Here is a 23,971-nt window from a genome sequence, read left to right on the forward strand (position 1 = left end):
GCAGCAGAGCACTTCATAGGGCACCGCTCAAGCTCTAACCTCCAGCAGTCAATTATAAATAATCAATTAGTCATTTTGGAGGGGCTGAATGAGCCTGACCCTTGATGAGTATTCATCTAATTTCCATTTTTAAAGAAATGTACTATACCTCCATTTCCAAGTGGTGCATGTTCTCCACCTTGCTTTGTTTGTTTCACACAAGAGAGACAGACAGGAAAAAGGTGAAAAGATTCCGACCGAAACGCCAAGAATTATAATTAGATATTTGGTGTGCAGTGTGGTATTCTACTGTTGTGACTTAGATGACCGGTGTATGCAGACGAATTGCGAACACCCAATCAATTACACCTCCTCTGCGGGGAAATTGAGTTCAGTTTCCGCTGTACATTAGCGCCATCTAGCGAACGGTTACTTCACTGGGAGGAAGTGTCGTCTTCTCAAATTCCTACCAATCAGCAGCCGCGGCTCAAAATTCGAACGTCAACTCGCCGCGAGAGTCGGATAAACTGAGATCAAATTGATTATCTTGGCTGTGTAATTTGAATAATTAACGCATTTTTGTTGAAGTTATAAGTAATTTACCAGCTAGCTTGGCGATATACACATGCTGGTAAGTTGCTTTCATGTATAACGTCCTACTAGTCTGCTACTGAAGATTGCCTGTCGGATTGACTAACGTTAACGTCAGCTGGCGTGCTAACGTAGCTAGCAGGTTAGCTTTGTCATTTGTTTTGCCGAGGTTTATCATCACCATGCTGCGCGGTTGAACGGCTGGACACCGTAAAGCAGTTTGAACTGGTCAAAGATCCTGAGCCATGGTGAAAGAACGGGCCCAGAAGAAGTCCTTCCAGCAGAGTCTGGAGGACATCAAGGAGAGGATGAAGGAGAGGAGGAACAAACGGCTGGCCAGTGCCTCAGCTCCCAGCAGAGGACGGTCCAGAATGATAAACAAAAGCAGTGGTGAGGAAAAGAGAGCTTAACTCGCATTGCAACAGTTTGATTTAAGTTCAGTACTTTCCCCACAGTTAGCCTGACTTAAATCAAAATATACCCATTGATTGATTGAAGGATGTACTTGCAAGATGCAGGAAGTGTTGACGTGAAGATAGGATTTTGCCTATATTCTTCTGTTTCCTCCCAGGGGCTAACTCCACACACACCATCCTGAAGGGAGTCCAGTTGAACAACAAGGCGCTGGCCGTAGCCCTGCAAGCTGAGAAGGACAAAGTGAGGCAGGCCAATGCAGTGATCCTGCAGCTGAAACGAGAGCAACAGGCCCTGTTCCTTCACCTGCTTCTGCTCAAGAGGAAGCTCAAGGAGCAGGAAGCTCTGGCAGCGAGTGCTTCAGAGGTACAGTTTGGAGATCTGTCTCCGTTCGTGTCCACGTCCTCTCCATGTTTCACATTGAGGGGGTTCTGGGTTTTCCTCAGGGTTACTCAGATAATTCAATAAGCCATGTAAATATTTTTAAAGTATCGTGTGTCATCGTAAAGGGAAAATATTACTTTCTTTGTGTTTTGATTTAGACTAATACTACAAACATCCTTGTTGAACCTCATCACCACGTGAATGCGGCAAGGTAACTGTTTTTTTGTTTTTGTTTTTTGTTTATTAAATCAAAAATTCATCACAGAAAATGTTATCACATCCTTTATCCTGAGTTTTACGACTTTAAATATCTGCAACCTTTCAATTTACAGGAGAAAGCGGACCAGCCAGAACCTTAATGAGCCCACTCTGTGCAAAGCCGCACCAATTTGTGCAGGTATACACACATATATTCTCTGTTGTTCCCAGTCAATATTTGGGATTAGCTATAACAGTTAACTTATTGTCAGCTGAGTATTTTTATATCACTGACCTGAAGCTATAGATTTTTAGATCTTCACATTATGTTACGGCTTTTGTGTACAGTTTACATTATTTTCATAAACTATTGTATTTGTCCTCATTCTCAAATAGAACAAATGTAATTTATAACATTGATTTATTTTTTTGTGGTCTTTTTCTTCACAGAGCCTCAGCCCTCTGAAAAGAATGGACAACCTGAATGTGACAAGCAGGTTATCTTGCCATCTACAGTGGGTGTACGGCGTCGGCACGCAGATAGAAGAAGCAAAAGGAGATCCGAGCGTGTGCGGGAACAGAGGTCGTTGAGTGAGGGGGACTGCATCGCAGGCTTAGGGGCTTTAATAGCAAGTCCTATAAGCAGTGACGATAGAAATCAAGATCGGCCACAGCAAAGAGCAGAACAAGAAATAGCAGATCCTATGGACACTGAGGAGTTTCAGCACTCTACTCCTGAACCTGTCCCACCTAAAAAAAACAACCAGCAGCAGCCCAATAGGAAACAAGCCCAGCAGCAGCCCCGCACCAAACCAGAACTGGCTGCACGGAAACCTGAGAGAGGCCGCAGACCAGAGCGAGCCCAATTAAAGAAACCATGGGAAAATCCCAAACCCAGAGCCCGCTCCAAGAGTCGGGACCGTTCAGCCACACGTTCCAAAACAGCACCTCCACCACAGGGCAATAAGCTCAACACCTCACTGGGTTTTAATGACACGTTTGACTTTAACTGTGAAGAGACAGTTCATGTCACACCCTTCAGGGCAAAGGCAGAGGACAATCAGCTGGCCGCGCCCATCAGCGAAGAGGCTCCACAAAGAGGACAGCCCCAAACTGAAGCATCGCCTGTCACTTCCCAACAGAATGAGTCCAGCTCGTCATCACCAACTTCTGAGTCAGAAGACAGCCTTTATGTCCCTCAGAAAACCAGGAGGAGACAGACTTCACCGGACAAGACCAAGGTGATCACCACTCGTAGAGGCCGGCCCTCTAAAGTCGTCAGACAGAAAGAAAGCATCCCTCCAAAACAGGAGATCTCAGGTGAGAATTTAGGCTTGTCGTTTAAACTCCAATTTCCTTTTCATTTTAAAGCATCTTAAGAGAAGTTTAAGTGATTACAGTAAAACAATTTTTTTTCATTGTTTTGTGTTATGTAGTCTTTAGAGATGAGGAGTCAAGTCCTAAGGCTGCAGAGCCTGAAAAGGAAGAAGCCCATCTCCATCACTCCCCTGACTCTAGTTTCTCTAACAGCCCTGACCCTGCGAGGATGGGACAGGAAAACCACCAAGGTGACTAAATGTTCTGAAACATGTTGACTTTGTTATTATGTTATAATAATGTTATAGTGTTCACGTTCTTATGCCACAGGCAGAATGAAAAAACATGGTGATATCTGCATCATGTCTGAGTATTTAGGCAGTAGTAATAAGTAGTAATAAGCAGCTTCATAATTTATTTTTTATTGATTCCCTAACGATTAATGATCAGTTTTCTGTGTGGTGAAAAAAGTAGACCTACACAGGTTTTCAGCATGAACACAACTGTTTTATTCTCTCTGGGTCTGAACACTATGTAGAAACAGTAGGAAAAGTCATGCATGTGACTCAGTTGTGCAAAAGCTCCACTAATTAACCACCCTTTTCATTTAGATTTTCTCAGTGAGAGAAAAAATCTGCTAAGCCTGCCTGCATGGCGCTAATGTTATTATAACATAGGATATTTATCCTCTGTAATCCTCGGGAAGCTGTTGCACTCGAGCGTGGAGCGTCAAATACACGGCATTCCCGTCATTTAAGTCCATGTTGCGTAGAAAGACGATTTGGCATATTGCTGGTGTTTCCACCCGTACTTGAAATGACCATTTCACAGAAAGAACAACTTGCACTGCCTTCATGTTTCTTCATGAAACGAAGCCACGCTTTGGATGTTTCTTCCTCTGCTACGACCTTGTTGAAAGTTTCCAGCAGCGTAGACACATGAGTTTGATGTCATTGTTTTGCAATGTGTGACTCAGAAAAACACGCTGGCATTCATTAAAGGAATTGAAAAGCTCGAAGGCACACAATTCTGATGGTTCAGACAATTTGGAACTAGCTCTAAACTGGAATCGGTTCTTGATTCCCATCACTAAACAGGCAACACATTTCCCTTTTCTTTCCCATTGTCCATAGTGCTCCTTGAAGGCTGGGTGAATGTGCTTGTTTTGATAGGATGTTAATTTTAAGCACACTGGGTATTTGCTGGATTTCTCAAAGCTATTTCATGACAATACTCACTACTAACCGGTGTTCCAAAAACATAAAAGAGTTGATAAAATGAATTGCTTGCCTTCAGGCCTTTTGCAGTGTGATGTTAATAGAAACTTTATTGACATCCATCTGTTGGCCAGACGAATGAGACAAGGAAGTTTTTTTCCATCTGTCATATTCCTATGTGAATTTGGGTTTGCATCAACTAACTGCTACTTCTGAAATTAAATCTATGGGCACATAATGAAAATTGTAATTTTTTCCTAGTTAAACGCATTTCCTGCGTAATGTTTTCATTTCACTCAGGCATCTCTTCACACAGTTCATCTTCAGTGTGTCCCAAAAAGCTGGCCTGGTGTTATCATCCTGTCTCATGATGAGGTTACTGTGTGATGTTTTATGTGACCTAATAACAAAGATGTCTGAATGGCTTGTTTTTGCTACTGGTAATTTTGTGAATTAAAGATGGTTATGTGTGTTTGTATGTCCTGATTTCTCAGAGCCTCACAGGGAGGTTATTGAGGATTGTTTGCTCCCTGTCAGCCCTCTGGTTGAAGCTGAGATGATGAGGATAGACAACGTCCTGTCCAATTTTGGAGATTCGTCCTGCGACGCTCCATCTCTTTTACCCCACCAAACGCCCCAGAGGATCAAGACGTGCAAGAAACGTAAGTTTAGAAATCTCACACTATGACTGCTAAGGGACAAGAGCTTCGTCACAACATAAGTGAGCACTTGGGAGGCTTGGCCAGATGATGTTTTCATTGTATTATCACTTCTCTATGCATTGGCTTCAATGCATTCTGTTTTAGCTGTTCACTGGTGTATGGACATGAATACACACAACTCCTGTTTCCTTTTCTCTTTCTTGTGGATCACATCTTCCCCCACGTTTCTACAGGCGGGCTTGGTGTAAGGACAGCAGGGCGGGGCTTGAGTCTGTGTGATGTGACCAATCTGTCCCCTGCAGCCTATCGCAAGTTCTCCTCTGATGCCCGATGCTCCACTCCTGTTCCTGCTCGCAAGCGCCGCTGCACCATGGTGGTGGACTACAAGGAGCCCTCACTAAACGCGTGAGTTCACACGTTAATGCTGCTCTTACTGTAAATGGTTCAGTTGTCTGCTGCATGAATGCTCAACAGTTATACTCTAATCATGACAGGAAACTTCGGCGTGGAGACAAGTTCACAGACTTGCAGTTCCTCCGTTCTCCTATTTTCAAGCAGAAGTCGGACAGGAGGTCTGTGCAGAAATCAAGGAAATCCATGAGTGGCCAGCAACCATTTGAGAAATACAATGAGTCGTTTGTTGGATGTCGCTGAAACTAGCTACCTTGTTGTGAGTGTTGACTGGCATTGTCAGTTTTAAAGTGCTTTTAATAGAGTTTTGACAAGTGACCATTTTGTTTTCACTCTTAAGGTTGTATTTCTTTTATATGATGTGATTTGTGTGATATGTAATGCGACTGTGATCAGTTTGTTTCATGCTTATTTTGCATGTTTATGGTTTTTCTTCTCTCCTCCATTTCCCATCTTCATCTCTAGGTAAACGTAGTAATTGCTATTTTCTGAAGAAAATATTTTACAATTTTTTTTTGTCGTCATCTTACCTCTGTTTCTATTATGAGATCCTGAATATATTAATATTCCAATTTATATCTTTCTTTAATTGCATCTTCTACTGTATGATGTGACAATAAACTTTCTTTCTTCATTTGCTCTATTGCATTATACAAGTTTATATTGATGGCTGTGCTGGAATGACAATGAATATGATGAGCTTTATTGGAGAGGGGTTTGTTTATCCTGACAGGCTTACATCTGAACACATCAAAGTTTAGATGGAACTTGATTTGTGTCATGTCATTCTTGAATTGTTAATTAAAATCTTTTGAAAATGAATCTTGGCCAGTTTCCCTTATTGGACCTGACTGGCATATAGAAAGCTGTGTCCTGTCATCTTTGCAATTGTAACTAGAGGTGTAGGCTAGGAAACTTTGATGTCCTTGAATTGAAACACTACAGACACTAAATTAGCCTCACTTCTGTTTTATTCAGTCTATAAAATAGGCTAATACTATGTCATTAAAACCAATTGTACAAAGAGCATGAAATCATTTTTCCAGACATATTACAAAATGTATTTTTTCCTAAAGTTTGAAAAGTACAAACACCCTTTTACAAAACAGCAAAACTACATAGTATTGCACAATCTTGTCATTTATCTCCAAAGTATAAAGTTATCAATCTCCATCTGCAGGACAAAAATAAGAAATAAATTAACCTTGTCTTAAGCATAATTCTTTTAAATTACAGCACATAAATAAGATTAAACTCTAGATAATTAAATTAGTAATTAGTCAACAGCTGTAATTTATACGTCAAACAAATTCTGAAGAAAAGATGCTCTTATTATGCTTACTAATACTTGGAAAAATAAAAGTGCATTTCGATAGTCAAACTGCCCTAGGTGGCTTATACAAAAAAAAAAAAAAAAATTTTTTTTTAGTTCTGAAACAGAAAATATATGTTATATACACATTTAAAATATACAGTGGGTATAAGTGCTTTAAAATAATTAAAATCTGTACAAATTTAAAGTATGTATTCCTCTTTTGGCAGGATGAACTCATCACAGACAAACTTTGACCTCATTAATGGCGAGCATGCTCACAGGAACAAGATTATATAGACAGGAAAATCTGATCTCTCAGTCACGGTCCTCAAAGGTAACACTTGTTTAATGACTTAATACACAGTATATGTCATTACTGCTCGTGACATCTCTACCTGAGTCAACTGAGAGGAGGAGGCAGGCATTCAAGAAGGCAGGCGATGAAAGTATAAAGGGACAGGAGAGAAGAGATGGAGAGAGACAAAGTAAGGTGTGTGGTGACTCTCCAGTCAGCTGTCATTCTGTGTTCCCCTTCAATGTCTAACAAAAAAATAATAACACGAGCTTTCCACCCTGTTTAATATGTGTGACTATTACACCTTCCACTGTCCTTTCTTTCCATGGGAACCTGGGATACTTGATGAACTATGAAGACACAATGCTTATTTTGTTTCATATCAGCAACAGTATCACAGGTCGTCCCTTCTGGCCTATCTTTCAGTGTAAATATCAGTCTAAGCTACTGATTCAGAATCTGGGCCTGCATGCATCAAACCCTAAAAGAGTGCTGATCTGAGACCCGTGTGCACCTTTTACATTAAGATATGTTTCTGAAACCTAACCGCTCCAGAATCAGTAGTCCTACTCTCGGATTGCCCATGCACATAGCTGTCATTTGCATTACTTATTCCCTAACCTTGACCACTTATAGTCTGAGGACCGACTCATCTTTTTCTAAGGTAAGGAGAACCATCTTCTTCTCATCTACTTCTCAATCAGGCCTGCTTCTTTGATCTTGGTGTAGAAGAATTTCTCCAGTAAGTTGGCACACTTGTAGTACTCGCTCTCTGGAGGGTTGTATTCACGACAGTTGGTGAAGATACGCTGCATGTCGGCCATGAACAACTTGCGTGTTGTGTAGTACCTGCTCTTCAGACGCTCACTCATTGTCTTGAGGTCTGTGAGGAGAGAAAAAAGTGAATTTTTTGAATGTGAAATGTGATTTCTATGACTAAATTTTTTTTTTTACAATTATGATGCACTCAGTGGTTCAATATTGTAAGTACACTACTAAAAACAGAGCTCTCCTCTTTATCCACAGAAGACACACTTAGTACTGGTTTTGATACCACTTGAACAGAATTTAACAGTGAAAACCACTGAAATATTCTAAATGTGATGTTTTGGGAGCTACGTTTTTATTCCAAATGATCCACACTGGTTCTGTTAAATTGAAAAACAATACAAGTGCAAGTACCTTTTGATTAGACTGATAAATATAGAGCATGGGTGTCATGGACTGCAGTACTTTCATCTGCAGTGTCTCACTCCTTACCTCCTTACTTTTCAGTGCCATTCTCTCTTTTATTATTCTTTACTAAGCCTGATTTTTGGCAAATGTGTTCCACTTTACCTTTTACTGCACCCTGTTGAACGACTGTGGTCATGTGAATACATACCCATGGGGAAGCGAATCACTTGGTAGTACCCAGGTGCCTCAGTTTTCTTCACAGGCTCCATGAAAGGCCAGGCGTTTTGGTGACTCTATGACATGAAGACAAGTCTCGTTAGAAAAAGGTGTGTATATGTGATAAAGGTACTCTGAATGTATGTGTGTGTGTGTGTGTGTGTGTGTGTGTGTGTGTGTGTGTGTGTGTGTGTGTGTGTGTGTGTCTGTCCCTCACCTTCACATGTTGGAGGATGGTCTTGAGAGTGCTGTACAGTTGATCAGGGTCCCTCAGTTCTTTCCTGGAGTAAAATAAATAAAAATGCTAACACATACCATCACAGTTGTAATAATGACAAACAGTGGTGGAACAGTAAAGATAACCGGATTGGAAATAGTTGAAGTGCTGTTTGCTAGTTTGACATGTCCAGGTGCATGATGTGTTATATCCAGGACATTAATATGAGCTATTTTCCCACTGTTGTCATGCTTGGGTCTTAACTTAATGAAGTGCAGACAATGTAAGACTCTTCTCCTCCTATCATTGCTGTTTGCAACACTGCAGACCTAAGAGATCTAATTATGTTTCTGTCATCTGGTCTCCAGGCCTCAATTTAGAAATCCTGCTTCTTGCCAACATGGGGAAAACATTAGCCAAGTCATTTGGTGGGCCAATGCAAAGGCAGTCTGCTAAGTTCAAATCTTTTACAGTCGGGTCACACTTACCCTTTGCCTACAGGTTTCCAGCCAGTTTCACCTGTTAATATAATGAAACCAAGATTAGTCCCATATATATTACTAAAACTGTGGAAAATTGTTAAGTATACATTTGAGAAACTATAGGATAGAGACATACTGCATACTTTAAAGTCCATAGTATAAGTAACGTACGTATGCCAGGAATGCTTTCTATGGGAATTTGCCGAACTCCTTCCTTAAAACAGGAAAGTCCTGGATAGACTTTTCTGATCTGAGCCTGCTTCCTCTCTATCAGCTTCTTAATTATCTGAGAGAGACAGATGACAATTGATTAAAAGATTGTGAGTGCAGGGACAGAGAGAGAAGGAAGGATTTTAAACTTTTAGGTTTTAATTTAAAATTCAAACACCCACACACCTCCTTCTGCTTCTTGATGATAACAGAGAACTCTGTGTAGGGGATGCTGGGGTTGAGTTCACAGCCCATGAGTGTGGCTCCCTCATAGTCCTTGATGTAGCCTACATACTTGGCCTTGGGAACTTTGATGTCCTTCGAGAAACCCTGAGAGAGGGGAGGAGATACGTATCTGTTTTCTGGGAGAGGAATATACAGCAACCACTGCAAATAATTAGCCCTCTTAAAAAGCAGACCCACCCTTTTTTTAAATCTATTTTTATTATGAGATTTTCAGGACAACGTAAAAATCAAAAGACTTACAAAAAAGTAAGTCAAAAGACCAGTGCAAATACTGCCAAATGGTAGCAATTAAAAATGTTTTGAAGAAATTTGTAAAATGTGTGTCAGTAACGTAAAACACAGGAGATGGCAGCATTATCAAAAATAGCACAGTTCAATATAATTCCTTAAAACAAGTTGATTTAAATTGGAAGCAAGTGAAATCATCATTACGTAAATGGTAGATTTTTTTCTGCTTGTTTTATCAAACTTCTTTTGTTTTTGGAGGTCATGAAAAGGATTTTATGTCTACAGGGTGAAGAAGTTCAGGAGGGACAGGGGACAAAAGCATTGCATCTTGTGACCAAAGCAGCTATAATGTAACAAAGCGTGTACCATGCACATTAAAGGACATGTTACCTGTTTCTTGAAGTAGCCAATGGCGTACTCATCAGCATAAGTGAGGAAGTTGAGGATTTCATGCTTAATGTGATATTCCTTCAGGTGGTTCATCAAATGGGTCCCATAACCCTGTAGCCACAAAGCCATACAAGGCAAAGGTCAAAACTGACCGATTAGACATAATGAACTTTTCATGGTACACCAAGATGAGAAGCAGGGAGCGCTCTCACCTTGACCTGTTCGTTGGAGGTGACGGCACAGAAGACGATTTCTGTAAAGCCCTGCGACGGAAACATCCGGAAGCAGATCCCTCCGATCACACGACCGTCCTTGATCAGTGACAGAGTCTTGTGCTTCCTGTCAAAGAAAAGATGAATGTTACTCACCTCCACCATGTCTCTGAATCTGATAAGTGATGATGGAGTACGGTTCTACCCACGGATCAAAGACCAGCCGTGTGATGTACTCCTTGGGCATACGGGGGAGCTGGTGGGAGAACACATTCTGGAGGCCGACGAGCCACATCAAGATCCTCTTATTGGGCTTCTGGTTTAGGGAGTTACCGATGACGTGGAATTCAATCACCCCCCTGCGCTCCTCTAGACGGGCAGCTTCATCACGTGCGGAATGGGCTGACAGCAGACTGGTCTGAACAGGAAGGAAGGTACGAAGTCACGATTATCACCCTTGCTCTCATCATCAGTATCCTCATTAAAAAAAAATCGTTTTATAGGGTGTTGATATACATTATTTTCACTGTCTGTGTGCACAGATTACTAATTCTAATGTAGTCACATATCTACAGATCAGATCAAATGCAGTTTTCTGGGAAAGATCTAGAAGACAGTCTGAGTGTAGATTTCATTAAATGTAATTCAAAAATTACTCTTAATTAGATTTTTTTTTTTTTTTTGCCAGATGGAAAACACTATTTTCTCTATAATCTCAATTTGTGGGGAAAAAAAAAATCACAAACTAATAAAACTCATACTGATTAAATTTTTAAAACAAGCACAAAGCCTTGAATTCAGCGTGACATTTATTACGAAACTCTACCTGTAAGTCAGAGGGACATAGTTTATATTGTTTCTTTGATTTTTTCTGCCTTTACCTCAGGAATGGCGGTAGGGTCGGTGATGGTAGCCATGACTTCATTGATGAGGTCCATGGGGATGTCACCCACCACCCTGGGTCTCTTGTTTTCCTCATGGGGAAGGGGGTCTGAGGCTTTACGCTTCTCTCCAGCTATGACAGTGCATGGACAGAGAGGAAGGTACTCATCATCATCACATATCTTCTCACCAGTGGAGTATTGTAGCTAAATCCAAACAAGAAGTTAACCAGCATTTAAGATCAGCTTACAGTGGATTCATCTCCAGTTGTTGCCTATGCATGATGGAAAGAACTGACCTACTTTCAGTATGTTAGCAGCAGTTCTGGGGTGCATTTCAGTTCTGTTTCTTGATACAGCTTTAGGGCCAAAATTCAGTTACGTTTCTCGGGAAATGTGTTAGTTGCACTTTTCGGTGATTCCAAGTCAAAGAAAATTTCTTTGAGGCAAAGGAATCTTGTTTTAAAGCAGTCATGTGCCAGTGCTACCACAGCTCATAAACAGGGTTTAAACGTGTGTAAAACACAAGGCTAACTTTACTCTGGTGCTCACTGTTTACTGTCAGATGTGAGATGTTACATAATAATGTGGCATCACTGCAATCAGGTTTGACTGTAACACCTGGGTTTGGCTCCAATACAGATGCTGTTTTCCTGGCTGGACTGACACTGCCACCGGAGGATGGGTCCACTGACACAGGACTGGTGCTGTAGTACAACGGCCTGGCCACAGGGGGCGCACTGATAACTGCAAAGCAACAGAGAGCTCAATAACAGTATTAGAACATGTTCTTGTTCAATCATATTCTTAAGTGACATTTATTACATTGTCTAAAGAGGGTTCAAAAACCAGGAGTCGGCTTGAATGGTGTGTCTGTACGGGTGTGTGTTTCTGCTAGGCCTGTGAGGTTGTGTCTTACCTGTGTGAATAGGAATCTGCCCTCCTGACGCTCCTGCCAAGTAGTCTTGGCTCCAGATCGGAGAGCTGTGGCTATACACCTCCTCCTCCAGCATAGACAAGAACCTGAGACAAAGAAAACACAACAAGCGACAACTCTACTATGTTAAAAAAGGTTGTCAAGTATGCATATGTAACTACTGTGTGGTTTGATACTGATAATGCGCAGTGTATGAGTGAGTGATTGAACTGTATAGTTATGCTGAATATATATTAAGGTTTGTGGTATGTTTCTCTGTGCACAGTCTCAGAGTTTCTGTATGTTTGTTTTTCTTACTTGGGAAAGTGTGTGAGAATGAGTGTGCGCTTCTCAGGTGGCAGCTTGTCCTTTTCCTGTCTGGCCTGCTCCAGCAGTTGTTTCCTCATCACAGTGAATACTGAGCGCAACAGCGTCCGGCCGAAGATCTGAGTGGTCTCGTACCGGGGTAGACTGTCGCAGAACTGAGGCACATTGCAGTAGCAGAGCCATCTGTGGTGAGTACACAACAGAAGTAAATTAGTTTAAACATGACTATGATCGTGGCTGTAAACAGGTGTAATGCATGTTGATAGGACATGTTCTAGTCTTGCTACCTGGTGTAGTTGGCTTTGTATCCAGCTGCATCATCATTAGGCACCCTCTGGCGTCTCTGGGAGGGTGTCTCCAGCTGCCAGTAGTTGATCTGGTTGAGAAACATCTTAGCAAGCTCCATGATTGTTTGACGTTCCTTCGATGGCAGGTGGCTGAATTTGTACTGGACAAAATTGTTCACCCCCTATTTGGGAAATGCAGGGAAAGAGAGAATTAACAAATAAAAATGAGGACACACTAAAACCCTAACCTGTCTCAAAGTGTTAGTTTTGATGCGCATCTGGACATGTAATATAACCTGCTCAATGCTGGGTTTTTCAAATGGAGGACTCTCCTGTGCTTCTAACATTGGTTTACCCATCTGTAGAATGGACTTCCGCAGCAGCTGAAAGATAAACAGAAAAGGAACATGTGTGTTTACTTGTACACAATGCAGGTTGGAAAATCCTGTGTTTGTATATTTCTGACTGTAAAAGCAGAGGCTTACCTTGAAGAGGGAAAAGTAGACCTGCTTAGTGTCGGCATCCTCCTCTTTGTGAACACATGTGTAGAGGTACTCCACGTCCAGGACAATACCTAGAAGTCTGTTCATTTCATCCTCGGAAACATTTTCTAGATGGGTCACATGATCACCTGGGAGACATGAACAGAACACAGACTGTCAATATGGTAAGTGAAGAGTTAAATTACCCATCCGCAGCACTACCAATACCTCTAACTCTAAACATGTTGGTATTATTTTCTTCTGTAGCTTCTTTCCTAGACATGCCGACATACCCAAAGTGTGAGAGCAGCTCCGACAGGGCTCCTGCAGGTTGACTGTGTTGGACTGCTGGTCGGTTCGGGGGGGTGTAGGAGGAGGGTTCTGACTTTTCCAGCCATTACACTTACACGCTCCCTCAGCCTACGAAAGGCACAGTTCAAACTAGTAAAAGCAGGATCAAACACAAGCATAAATTCCCCTCATATTCAATGAACCACCTTTCTGTACTGTGCAACATCGATTCATACTCAGTTGTCAAAGTCATTAGTAATAAAACAATGCGGGTTATACTGATCTTTAAGGTAAAACAAGCATAAAATATTTTCTGAAAGTGAAATTATTTGCTGCTTGTAAAGTTGGTTATGATGCTTCATGACTGGCAGGTTATCAGACACTTGCAAAGTTTTTCTGCTTTTTCATTTATCACTTCAGTGCCTACAAAGTAAACAGTGTACTCCTGGTGCTACTACTTTTTAACAGTACGGTAGTATTTTTTTCTTTTCTTATAAAAAGGCCATAGCAGCATGCAAACATTTTCAAACTTGACAAGGCCTCTCAGGTTAACGGAGATCTGTACTGACTGACTTCGTTCGGTATCAGGAGGTGGGGTGAGGAGGCCTGTCACCATCAGCTGGACGTGCTGCACTGAGCATGCGCTTTGAAACAACAACAAACTCCGCCCCCCCCCCAGCAGCTGTCACCCTGTCAAAACAAAGACCTCGTCTCTCTCTGCGGATCATACACTGCATAAACCCAATAAAAACCTCTCTATATACCACCGTGCGTTGACAGACGGCAATGGGGACGCTGTGAAATGTCCTGTGCAAAGCATTAGACCGCGCACGAACACACTCTGGGCTGCAGCCCTTGTGCACCCAACGCAGCTACTCCCAAGGACCAGCGCCAAGCCAATGTTTACGTTCACCGACCCCCCCACCTTGACAGAAACATAGTAACGCTGTAAAAACCAGCGGGCAGCTTGCAGCTGAAAGACCCCCGCTTAAAAATCCTGTGGTAGCAGTGAGGCGTTAATTAGCGAGATTTTCAATATCGCTGTTTCAATAATTGGCTCGTGCATGCAAAATGAAAAAAAAAAAAAAAAAAAAAAATGAAGTGCGGCAATGGCTTCCTTTGCTGCGCTTGCATTTTGTAAACTATTGCAATCACGCACAGGACATACGCTTCGAAACGACTAAGCCCTCAAACAGTTGCGCATAAAAAGTCAGCTATCTGCAAATATAGCGTACTTTGCAGGAGGAATAGACTCCGAGTTTCTCCAGTTTCTTCGGCCGAGGCGAGGAGCGGAGTTGCGCCTTCTTCACGGCGATACGTGCGGATCCTCCAGCGGCGCCGGAGCCCTCCGTCCCCCCGGCTCCGGGAGCGGCCGGAACCAGCCCCGCGGCTCCAATGGCCGGCGAACCTTGCTGAATCCCAGCGCTGTCGGCCATAGTTCGCACCGTGCCCCGACGGGACCCCGGCCCGGGAAATATTCGCTCTGCCGTCCGCTCTATTCCACAAGCGGAGGATCAGACATGGCGCTCATCCTTATTTTCAATTTCTCACTGTAGGCCCATTTTCCTCCGCTAGGGGAGTCAAATGGGATAGGCCAATTCCACAACAATCCAGGGAGGAGAGGTCACAAAATGCAGCCGTTTGTAGCAAAATTTCAAGGTCAAATGTAATGGAAAAATGTGGCTTGCGGAGCGGTATCTGAGCTCACAGTGACTGGTGGATCATGATCATTTCATGCAACCCAGAAGACTTACTGGAATTAATAACATGACCTTTATTTTAAAGACTATATTAATGTCACATTATAACGTAAAAAATATAAAAATTCTTGGTTCAGCAATTTTGTTCATGAGTGAACAGTTTGTTGAAAGGAAAGCACACAGGGCATCTCATCAAACTTAGACAAATAAAACTATCAGGATTTTTTTTTGACCCATACAGAAAAGTAGTCAGGTTAAATTTCAGAGATTTGTATATAAAAATGTATATATCAAAAAATTTGTGTCAAGTTGAGAGGTAGGAGACAGTAAAACTGTAAGTCATAACCTGTAAAGTCTAAACCTGACAAAAAGACAGTTAAAAAGATTTTTTCAAAATCAATTTCTGAGGGCGGTTCTTGAGAAAATGTCACCAAGTCCATGCACACACACATACACGCAGCCTGATTACAATAATAAATGATCAAATTTATTTCAGTATTTATTTGGTCATTACATAACAGTACTGTAAAATCTTTGCATTTAAATGTTTTCGGCTGCAATTAAGTGTTCACGGCAAAAAACATACAATTTACATCCCTATTCCGTGTTAATTCATTTATTCATGAATCACCATCGTGCCATCTGATAGTTGTTACACTGTTGCTACAATATTGTTACAATGTTACTGAGATGTTATGGCGGGTCCTACAGTTGGTTAATTAAACCGTTTTGTATGGTGACTGACTCCTCTGGAGCTGTCTCTGGAGGTCCAGGTCTACTTACAGGGAGGAGTACTGGACAAGGCTTCGCAGCCTGATACTACTAAAAAAAAGAATTAGTGAAATCCAATAAAGAGATAATGTTAAAAAATAGAAACCAAAATATTTGGATATTATTTTTTTCTTCTGAGAAAAAAGTACAAGACAGACAACTAAATAAATGCAATTTCATTTTTTTGTTAATAACACTACACACATTTATAAAGACCACCACTGATTATAATTTAAACATTTGTGTGAAAAAGGAACAGCAACAAAACTTCAAATCCAGATTGTAGCTGTTTTTTCTGCTAACTGTACAGTTATTTTATGATTATCTAGACAGCTCCCTAGCAAGCATTAGTCCTGTCACCGGTAAATCGAAAAAAGGTAGACTACACTGCAACACCGTATTTACAGCATATTATTTTTATGTATGTGTGTGTGTATATTATATATATATATATATATACATAATATATATATATATATAATATAAATATACATATACATATATATATATATATATATATAAATATACATATATTTATATACATATATATATATATATATATATATATATATATATATATACATAATATATATATATAATATAAATATACATATATTTATATACATAATATAAATATACATATATTTATATACATATATAAATATATATATATAATATAAATATACATATATTTATATACATATATATAAATACAAACATACACACACACACACATATATATATATATATATATAAATATATACATACACATATACATATATATACATATACATACATACACACACACACACACACACATATATATACACACACACACACACACACACACACACACACACACACACACACACATATATATATATATATATATATTTATTTATATTTATATCACACTGTCTGTAATTATGACAAGATATATTAATGAGCATCATTAGTGCAAGGCATGAGTAAGACAGACCTGTAGAAATAGTTATTAACCACATGTATGTACTACAGTATGAATGTATGTGCGTGTGTGCATTTGCATGTGTATATAACAATGTGTGTGTGTGTGTGTGTGTGTTCAGAGGGAAGAAGTCAATGTAATGTGTGTGTTAATGTGCAAATGTGTTCAAACATACACAAACATAAACGGGCACGTGTGAGTGAATCTATGGATGAAATCTGTCACCAGCCAGCCCAGGCCCAGTTTGTATACACTGACACATGACTGTGTCTAAAGCACTTCCTAATCAAGAGAAGATGACAAGTAATTATGATTCAAAGGTGATTATGAAGCAACCTTACATATTGCAACTCCCCACTCACTACCATCACCTTCGCTTTACCATGTGCAAACCCAGCAGCAGTCCAGCAACATTAACAAAATGGAAAAGGTCATCTGCATTAACGAAATCATCCAAAGGCAGAAACTCAAGAGACCCCAGTAATAACCACAAAGAGGTGGTCTATACAAAATAAATGAAACGACACTGCATCAGGAGGTGGAGAGGTGGTGACACTGATGTGTACCTCAAAGGCCCGTGTGCCATGTTGTGGAGAAAGCTGGGTGCAGCAGGGGGTTCTGCTGTGCTGCAATGGTCCTTGCAGACACTCCAAATCACAGAGTAAATACTGTGAAAGATTGCACAATGCCACTAGGGACAGCTAGAAGCAGGCATGGCCCCAGAACGGAGCCTTGGGGCGGTAGAAGAGAATGTACACTATTGCTACTTTGGGTTTAGTTGGGAAAGGACATGGATAGCAGTGGACAGGCAGAGGGAATCAGACAGAGAAAAAATAAAAGGACTACAATCTACTACTGTTTTTAAACTTTCAGATAAAAGGGTCCCAGTTACAAAAGAGTGGCATAAAGTTTTGGGTTCCTCTCTGTCTGTCTCCACCCTCTGCCCTTCCTCTTTCTCAGATTCATAAGAATACACAGAATACACTCCTCTTCTCTAATAGACTTTTTTTTCTGTGCTACTGCAGACAAAAGTAAAACACAGTTTTTTGATTTTCTATTTTAGGCCATGTAAGTATACAAGTATGTGCATCCATAATTTTGACAAAATTACAACAAAAAATAATTAACAAAATTATCAAAAAATGAACAAAAACAGAAGACTGGTTTTAGAAATGCTGTAGTAAAGTCTTAAGCTATCCCAGAAAAGGGAAGTGACCACTTCCTCTAAATGAAACTCATATCTACACATTAGAAGAAAGATGATGGAAGGAAGGGTGCACTAATATTCTCTAAGATCTGCTGCCATTCATCTATCAATAATAAGTGATAGATGTAACAAGCTAGATGGCAGAAAATAAGAAACAATGGTTAGGAGGCTTCACCAGGTAGCAGCAGAACCATGATGTAGGAAAAGAGTCAGAGCCATGTTGAGAGATGAGTGTAATGGCATTGCCTTCTCTACTGCAAAATGAAAGCCGGGCACAGGGCATCTTTTCTTGTTTTGCCGATCAGAGGATTGGAGATAAGAGTACAAGACATTGCATTAGTAACTGCAGTGGCATTCAGGGCATCAGCCGCTTTAGTTACTGCTATACAGGTTGGTTGGTGGTTGGGGGTGGGGTGTGTGTGTGGGGGGGGTATTCTTCACGTTAGTTACTGCAGCATGAAGCGTTGCCTGGCTGGTCATGTCCTGTCAGGATCACTCCCCGGTTCCGCCCACTGCTGGCTCCTGCAGCCTGAGGCTCACTCTTCGGCAATCTCTTTGCTGAAATACAAAAACAAACCAAACTAAACAACAATAAAAGAAACTTCAACGCTTTCATCTGAAGGGAGCAGAAGTTACAAATTAAAAAAACTTTTATTATCCACACCTGACTTAAACTATCCAGTCAATCAGAATTAATACTTTATAGAAATACCAGTGGGACTAATCAATTTGGTTCCAATAACTCCACAAATGCACTGGCAAAATCTATGAATTAAGTGTCAAGAGTTACCCACCAATAGCCATAAATATCTCATTCACATTCATAGATGTCTTAGCCGACGTCTCCATGAAAAGTAAGCTGTTGTCATCTGCGTAGGACTGGGCATCCTGTTGACATAATGTAAACACCACAAATTTTCAATAAGTCTTCACACAAGCATGCATTCAGGCACAGGAGAAAGACAATACGATGTGATATTAAGAATGAAAGTCTTGGCAGTAGAGGTTAACGGATCTAATCACGTGTAATGTATGTTCTGGATGTAAGCACATTAAACATTTCCGGAGGGGTATCCATTAGAAATAAGAGATGAGTGTTCCCAAGAAGTGCACAAAATAAGAGTGATTGTGAAGGCACAGTTTGTTTGGTCTAACCTGGAAGTCGACAGCTCTCTTGTTGGCCAGGTCAGCTTTGTTGCCTGACAGAGCGATGACTATATTAGGGCTAGCTTGTCTCTGCAGCTCCTTCACCCAGTTCTTTGCCCGTGCAAAGGACTCCTGCAAATAGAAGAGTAGCTGTAGCTGCGCTCTAACTTCTTGTACAAGTAGTCTGACTGCATCTTGCAGGCTGACTACATCACAAGTCTCATCAGTAGAACTTAAAGTGAGAACAATGTTGGGAAAATTGCATAAAGAACTGAGAGGTGGATGAACGTGCCTCGTTTGTGATGTCATAGACCACAATGGCAGCCTGTGCTCCTCTGTAATACATGGGTGCCAAACTGTGGTAACGCTCCTGACCTGCAGTGTCCCAGATTTCAAATTTCACTGTTGTGTCATCTAGACAAACTGTCTGGGTGAGAAAGGCCGCTGAAGGGATAGGATAAGGTGAGGGGTGAGTCAGCATTAGATAATCAATATCTACACCAAACTCTTTACAATGCCATGTAAATAAAAATGGTCATAAATATGTCAAAATAATGCATTATCATTCTCATTACGCGAGACAAACTGTAGTTCACATTGTAGAATTAAATTTTACTAGAAGTGGAAAATTGAGTTACAAAATCCATTTAAGTTAAAATTCACCACTCTGGCAATGATCCTGACAACTAAATAAACATGGTTAATTTCTCTGAAGTTTTTAATTTTGGAGTTTTTTAAATTTAATTTTAAGGTGCTGTTGTGACAATAGCAAAGCACCCAGTCGGCTATAAATATGTGAACTTGTCCCAAATCTCAAATAATTAGCTAACTATTTGAAAAGGCAAAATCTGTTTAATTCAGACATAAATATACTCCTGAAATCACAACACTCCACCTCTTTGATCTACAACCAACTGGCAGCTTGTGAGAAACAGCCTGGCCTGTTGATATGAAGCTCACCTCCTATTGTGCTTTCCTGGAATTCATGGAACTGGCCCTTGACGAAGCGAAGCACTAAGCTGGACTTCCCAACAGCTGACTCCCCCAACAGCACCAGCTTAAACTGACAGATCTTGTTCCCTGCATTGGGTCCATTGGGTCTTGTTGCTCCTCCCCGATTGGCCATGACCTAGTCAGATCCCCCGTTGTCCTGTGTGTCAAACCTCACTATCAGGACTTCTGCTGAAAGAAACCAAGAGAAGAAATAGGTTTACTGACACTGAGTAGTAAGCACATATTAAACACCGAAGAAATAAATAAAAATAACAAAACATATCCGCTTACAATGAGCAAAATATGCCCAGGCATTTTATGTTACAATAAAATTTTCCCCACCACTGACAAAATTCAAGTGTAATACCAAAATAATCAGACAACAGTGTCTGAATTTTGTTTTAGAGCTGTCAACATTTACTGAAATACATTTTTTTTTCCCCTTTGTTTTGATATGATGAGGGACTCTACAGGGCTCAAAATAGAACAAATATATCTGGTTTCCTGATCAACACACTGGTGTGAGACATACAGTTTAACTTTGTGCAAAAAGTGGAAAAAAAACCCTACTGACAGTAATCATTTTGTGTGAGCAGTTAGTGCTGGTTTTAAATAACAGATACTTTTTAAAGGGAATTACAGATATAGGACTTGATTTGCCTAAAGGTCACTTGTATAAAATACATGAAAAGCAACTTTTGACACTGGAAAAAAGTGGCAAGACTGATCTACTTCAGTGTAAGTGAACAGGATCCATACTGCATGACCCTTATTTTGCAAAATACTAGGCTGTGACCTTTTTAATCAGGCTTATCTTAATGAACACGTTATATGTGGCATTCCTAGAATTCTGAAGAATATTGGAAGGATGGGATGCAAACATTTGCCATTCTGGTGCAGTTTAACAATACTAAAAAAGAGTAAAATCGTTAGTGTACACATGTAATATGACATGTAAAGAAGGCACGTATTCATTACCTATTTAAAATAAAATCATGCAAGAAAATCAGAAGACTCAAATGCCAAGAATAACTGTGTATCATTTAAAAAAATTCAACCATCATACAAACCATACAAACTAGACCTACAAGGGCTAAAAAGGCTTATATTTAAAGCAGCGATTTTCAACTTTTTCAGGCATGCCCCCCTCCAAAAGCTTGTTTGTTTATTTTCCCAGCATAGATCATATTCATTCAACTTGGTTTCACTCAATATTTTTCCACTGGTCGTCCACGCCACCCTTGCAGTGACTCTATGCCCACCAGTTTGAGATCCACTGATCTAAAGTAATTAGATATGGAGGCTCTACTCTATGCACCTTCTTATTATATAAAATTTCAGTGATTATTATAATAAGGAACATTAGCCAGCACATGCAGTAACAGCAAGCAAAGGAAGTGTTGTCAAGAAACACAACAGTTTCAGGAGTTTTCACAAATTTCACCCACTACTCAAGCCTGTTACATCTGCGAAAACCTCTATACGGATAAATACCATGCATTCATGCATTGCTTACAAACTAATTTAGGAATGAAGTGCTGACATATTTGTATAGACTAGATGGCTGTTGTCAGGAGATAATCACAGTCTGTGTCACATTTTGCAGGGAGAATTTGTCCTAAGCATGATTTTTGGAATCTTATCCCTGAAAACAAACATGACTATATTGACTTTCAATGTGCTCCCCACACCAAACTCCCTTATCCAGGAGATGGAGATGATGCATACTGAAAATTCAGATACTCTGTCATACTCATATATGCTCTCTAATGCAATAAAGTACAGTGACTCCGCAAAAAAATACCTCTGTGAACTGTATTAGTCACATCTTTGCTGATATTGTCTCTGTGAGGTGTTGATAGTGAACATAGAGGCCACCGTGATGATGTTGTACTGCATTATATTATATTGTCATAATGCCATCCACTATTGTCACCTTTTTTTTCCAAGGCTTTTGTATGAAACTGTATTAGAATGTTTGGGTACCAATTTTATTATGCTTAACTGCTATAATATTGAGTGGATATAGCTTTATTTATATTCAAAATAAGACTACAAAGAAAAGTCTAATAACCTGTGGAGCTCTATCAGTCTGTCAAGTCTTGGCTTCAGTCATCAACATATTAAAGCACTGATATATAAACTCTTTATCATTAATTTATGAGAACAATATGTACACAAGTTTAGTTTTACAAGTCTAGACATGAGAAGCAAATTTCTTCAATATAATTACCTCTGTGTGTGTGTGTGTGTGTGTAGATAATTCACATCTGTGTACACCCTTAATTTATGACTCTGATGAATTAATAACAAAATTAAGGGGAATTCAGCTTACAAAAGGCTTTCATACAACTGTCAGATCATTACCCTAAAATACAAAACGCATCCAGGAATGGCGAATAACACTATCTTTAACTGAAAGGCTTTGGGACACAAAGCCAATGAGAGTCACTAGTTAGGTCGTTACAGAGGTTATTAGGTCAGGCATTTATCTTTCATATTAACAGAGAAATTTAGGCAAGAAATCTTTCAAACGTAAGCGAGCCAAAGGAAAACATGCGCATAAGAAACTGCAGCGACAAAGCAGTAACTGTGTTTAAGTCTCATGACAGGGACTGTCAACAAACGCTACGCACTAACGCTGTCGTTAGTTGACTGTAAATACACTTCTCGTCTTAGCTGTAGCCTTGTATGTCTTTTGATTTTAGAGGGGGACGCCATTTTCCAAACTGTTTTTTTTTTTTTTTTGTCTAGCTAGTTAGCTTACTTTCAGTTAGCCTATCTTAGCTTTTCAAGTGGCCAGCAACGCTAGCCTCCCCATCACTTAATGTGCAGCGCATAAAAACGGTAGGCTCTGTCAAATAAAATCAAAGGTAATACAATAGGTTAACAAGCTAGTCATTATATTGCTAGGTAGTGTTATCAAACTGTAAAATTGTGTTGGGTGGCTAACGTTATCTAATGGGGAGTAGCGAAACACTCAATTAACAAACACTAATGTTAGCTTGATAGCACTGTTAGCATTCCAGGCACTGATCTGATTCCACCCACCAAGCTGTTAGCTATCACAAAGTCAACTATGAGCCAGACATAGGGCTTGCTATACCAGACATTATTTGTCGCTTGCTCTTGGAACCACATCGACACAGAAGAGGAAGAGCTGTACCCGTTAAGACGTGACAAAGGCCTGTGTTTCTGCATTCTTTTGCCTATCAAACATCACCGACATTAGCTGTAGTCAGCTAGCGACAGCGCTAGCTAACGTTAGTCCCCGATGACAACTGAGCAAACGTTAGCTTTAGCCAGTCCGCCAGCTGGAAAACACAACTTGTCGACTCATGTCAAGTACGTTACCTGAGAGCCAGACGATGTTTTGAACTTTAAATACCGCCGCCGTGGTATTTACACACGGAACCCGGGACACTGTCGTGAGGTGATGCTGGAGAAACCAAGAAAAATAATTTCAACAATCCCGTCACGTCTCCTCCTTCCTTTCTTCTCGCAACTTCCCCTTAGAACCAAAACACAAACAAGCTCTTCCGCCCCCCGTGCCACGTCACACAACACGTCTGCCTTCCAGAAACGAGTTTCTCCGCCGCAGCACCTCTAATACCTGTATTTAATTGGCTACCTACGAACCCAAAGACGTTTTAGTGGTAGTAGTTCATGTGATAATTCTATTCCATAACATATTTTTTCTAACAGATTATGGGCCTGCTTTATATGTAGGCCTGTATTATCCCTGGTCTAATATTCGCATTTATGTTTTGAAAATACAGCACGGTTTATATTCTGATAATACTGCATTGTTACATAAGCGCATATTAGCCCCATTTAATATTT

General features: G+C 40.3%; 3 protein-coding genes across 9 annotated transcripts; 1 reads left to right on the top strand and 2 right to left on the bottom strand.

The window, feature by feature from the left end:
- The first annotated feature begins 450 nt into the window (after window positions 1-450).
- On the top strand, window positions 451-5,995 carry sgo1 (shugoshin 1). 5 transcript variants are annotated; one of them, XM_040120841.1, is made up of 10 exons: window positions 451-610; window positions 689-960; window positions 1,142-1,350; window positions 1,527-1,579; window positions 1,701-1,765; window positions 2,017-2,886; window positions 3,003-3,134; window positions 4,595-4,762; window positions 4,996-5,167; window positions 5,257-5,995. In XM_040120841.1, exons 2-10 carry the CDS (start codon window positions 816-818, stop codon window positions 5,414-5,416), a joined length of 1,974 nt encoding a protein of 657 aa, XP_039976775.1. In that variant the 5' UTR covers window positions 451-610; window positions 689-815; the 3' UTR covers window positions 5,417-5,995. The 5 variants fall into 5 exon arrangements, with proteins under 5 accessions (XP_039976775.1, XP_039976778.1, XP_039976776.1 ...); XM_040120844.1 differs by having other exon boundaries at window positions 706-960; XM_040120842.1 differs by having other exon boundaries at window positions 740-960.
- Window positions 5,996-6,137: 142 nt separating this feature from the next.
- On the bottom strand, window positions 6,138-14,872 carry kat2b (K(lysine) acetyltransferase 2B). Of its 2 annotated transcripts, XM_040122618.1 has the most exons (18): window positions 14,580-14,872; window positions 13,347-13,473; window positions 13,057-13,202; window positions 12,868-12,954; window positions 12,572-12,753; window positions 12,276-12,467; window positions 11,961-12,064; window positions 11,663-11,788; window positions 11,042-11,175; window positions 10,370-10,578; window positions 10,161-10,287; window positions 9,949-10,059; window positions 9,271-9,414; window positions 9,046-9,160; window positions 8,881-8,911; window positions 8,393-8,456; window positions 8,168-8,252; window positions 6,138-7,666 (listed from the first exon to the last, which is right to left on the bottom strand). In XM_040122618.1, exons 1-18 carry the CDS (start codon window positions 14,778-14,780, stop codon window positions 7,473-7,475), a joined length of 2,379 nt encoding a protein of 792 aa, XP_039978552.1. In that variant the 5' UTR covers window positions 14,781-14,872; the 3' UTR covers window positions 6,138-7,472. The 2 variants fall into 2 exon arrangements, with proteins under 2 accessions (XP_039978552.1, XP_039978553.1); XM_040122619.1 differs by lacking the exon at window positions 11,663-11,788.
- A 2,753-nt stretch (window positions 14,873-17,625) lies between these two features.
- On the bottom strand, window positions 17,626-23,700 carry LOC120786746 (ras-related protein Rab-5A-like). 2 transcript variants are annotated; one of them, XM_040122359.1, is made up of 6 exons: window positions 23,483-23,700; window positions 20,096-20,314; window positions 19,428-19,579; window positions 19,145-19,267; window positions 18,784-18,877; window positions 17,626-18,547 (listed from the first exon to the last, which is right to left on the bottom strand). In XM_040122359.1, the coding sequence occupies exons 2-6, from the start codon at window positions 20,259-20,261 to the stop codon at window positions 18,432-18,434; spliced, it is 651 nt and encodes a 216-aa protein (XP_039978293.1). In that variant the 5' UTR covers window positions 20,262-20,314; window positions 23,483-23,700; the 3' UTR covers window positions 17,626-18,431. The 2 variants fall into 2 exon arrangements, with proteins under 2 accessions (XP_039978293.1, XP_039978294.1); XM_040122360.1 differs by having other exon boundaries at window positions 20,096-20,317.
- Window positions 23,701-23,971: the final 271 nt, after the last annotated feature.

This window comes from Xiphias gladius, chromosome 24, assembly GCF_016859285.1.
Source record: "Xiphias gladius isolate SHS-SW01 ecotype Sanya breed wild chromosome 24, ASM1685928v1, whole genome shotgun sequence".
NCBI lineage: Eukaryota > Metazoa > Chordata > Actinopteri > Istiophoriformes > Xiphiidae > Xiphias > Xiphias gladius.

What these genes read in the sequence shown, in the direction of transcription:
- sgo1 (XM_040120840.1), top strand. Translation starts at nt 816, where the DNA reads ATGGTGAAAGAACGGGCCCAGAAGAAGTCCTTCCAGCAGAGTCTGGAG. An exon ending in AGCCGCACCAATTTGTGCAG is followed by an intron (nt 1,766 to 2,016) that starts GTATACACACAT and finishes TTTTCTTCACAG; the next exon opens with AGCCTCAGCCCTCTGAAAAG. An exon ending in GGGACAGGAAAACCACCAAG is followed by an intron (nt 3,135 to 4,594) that starts GTGACTAAATGT and finishes CTGATTTCTCAG; the next exon opens with AGCCTCACAGGGAGGTTATT.
- kat2b (XM_040122618.1), bottom strand. Translation starts at nt 14,780, where the DNA reads ATGGCCGACAGCGCTGGGATTCAGCAAGGTTCGCCGGCCATTGGAGCC. An exon ending in TCTACTTTTCCCTCTTCAAG is followed by an intron (nt 12,955 to 13,056) that starts GTAAGCCTCTGC and finishes TTTATCTTTCAG; the next exon opens with CTGCTGCGGAAGTCCATTCT. An exon ending in ACCCTACCGCCATTCCTGAG is followed by an intron (nt 10,579 to 11,041) that starts GTAAAGGCAGAA and finishes CTTCCTGTTCAG; the next exon opens with ACCAGTCTGCTGTCAGCCCA.
- LOC120786746 (XM_040122359.1), bottom strand. Translation starts at nt 20,261, where the DNA reads ATGGCCAATCGGGGAGGAGCAACAAGACCCAATGGACCCAATGCAGGG. An exon ending in TCTATGACATCACAAACGAG is followed by an intron (nt 19,268 to 19,427) that starts GCACGTTCATCC and finishes TTCTATTTGCAG; the next exon opens with GAGTCCTTTGCACGGGCAAA. An exon ending in AGAGAGCTGTCGACTTCCAG is followed by an intron (nt 18,878 to 19,144) that starts GTTAGACCAAAC and finishes TTATGTCAACAG; the next exon opens with GATGCCCAGTCCTACGCAGA.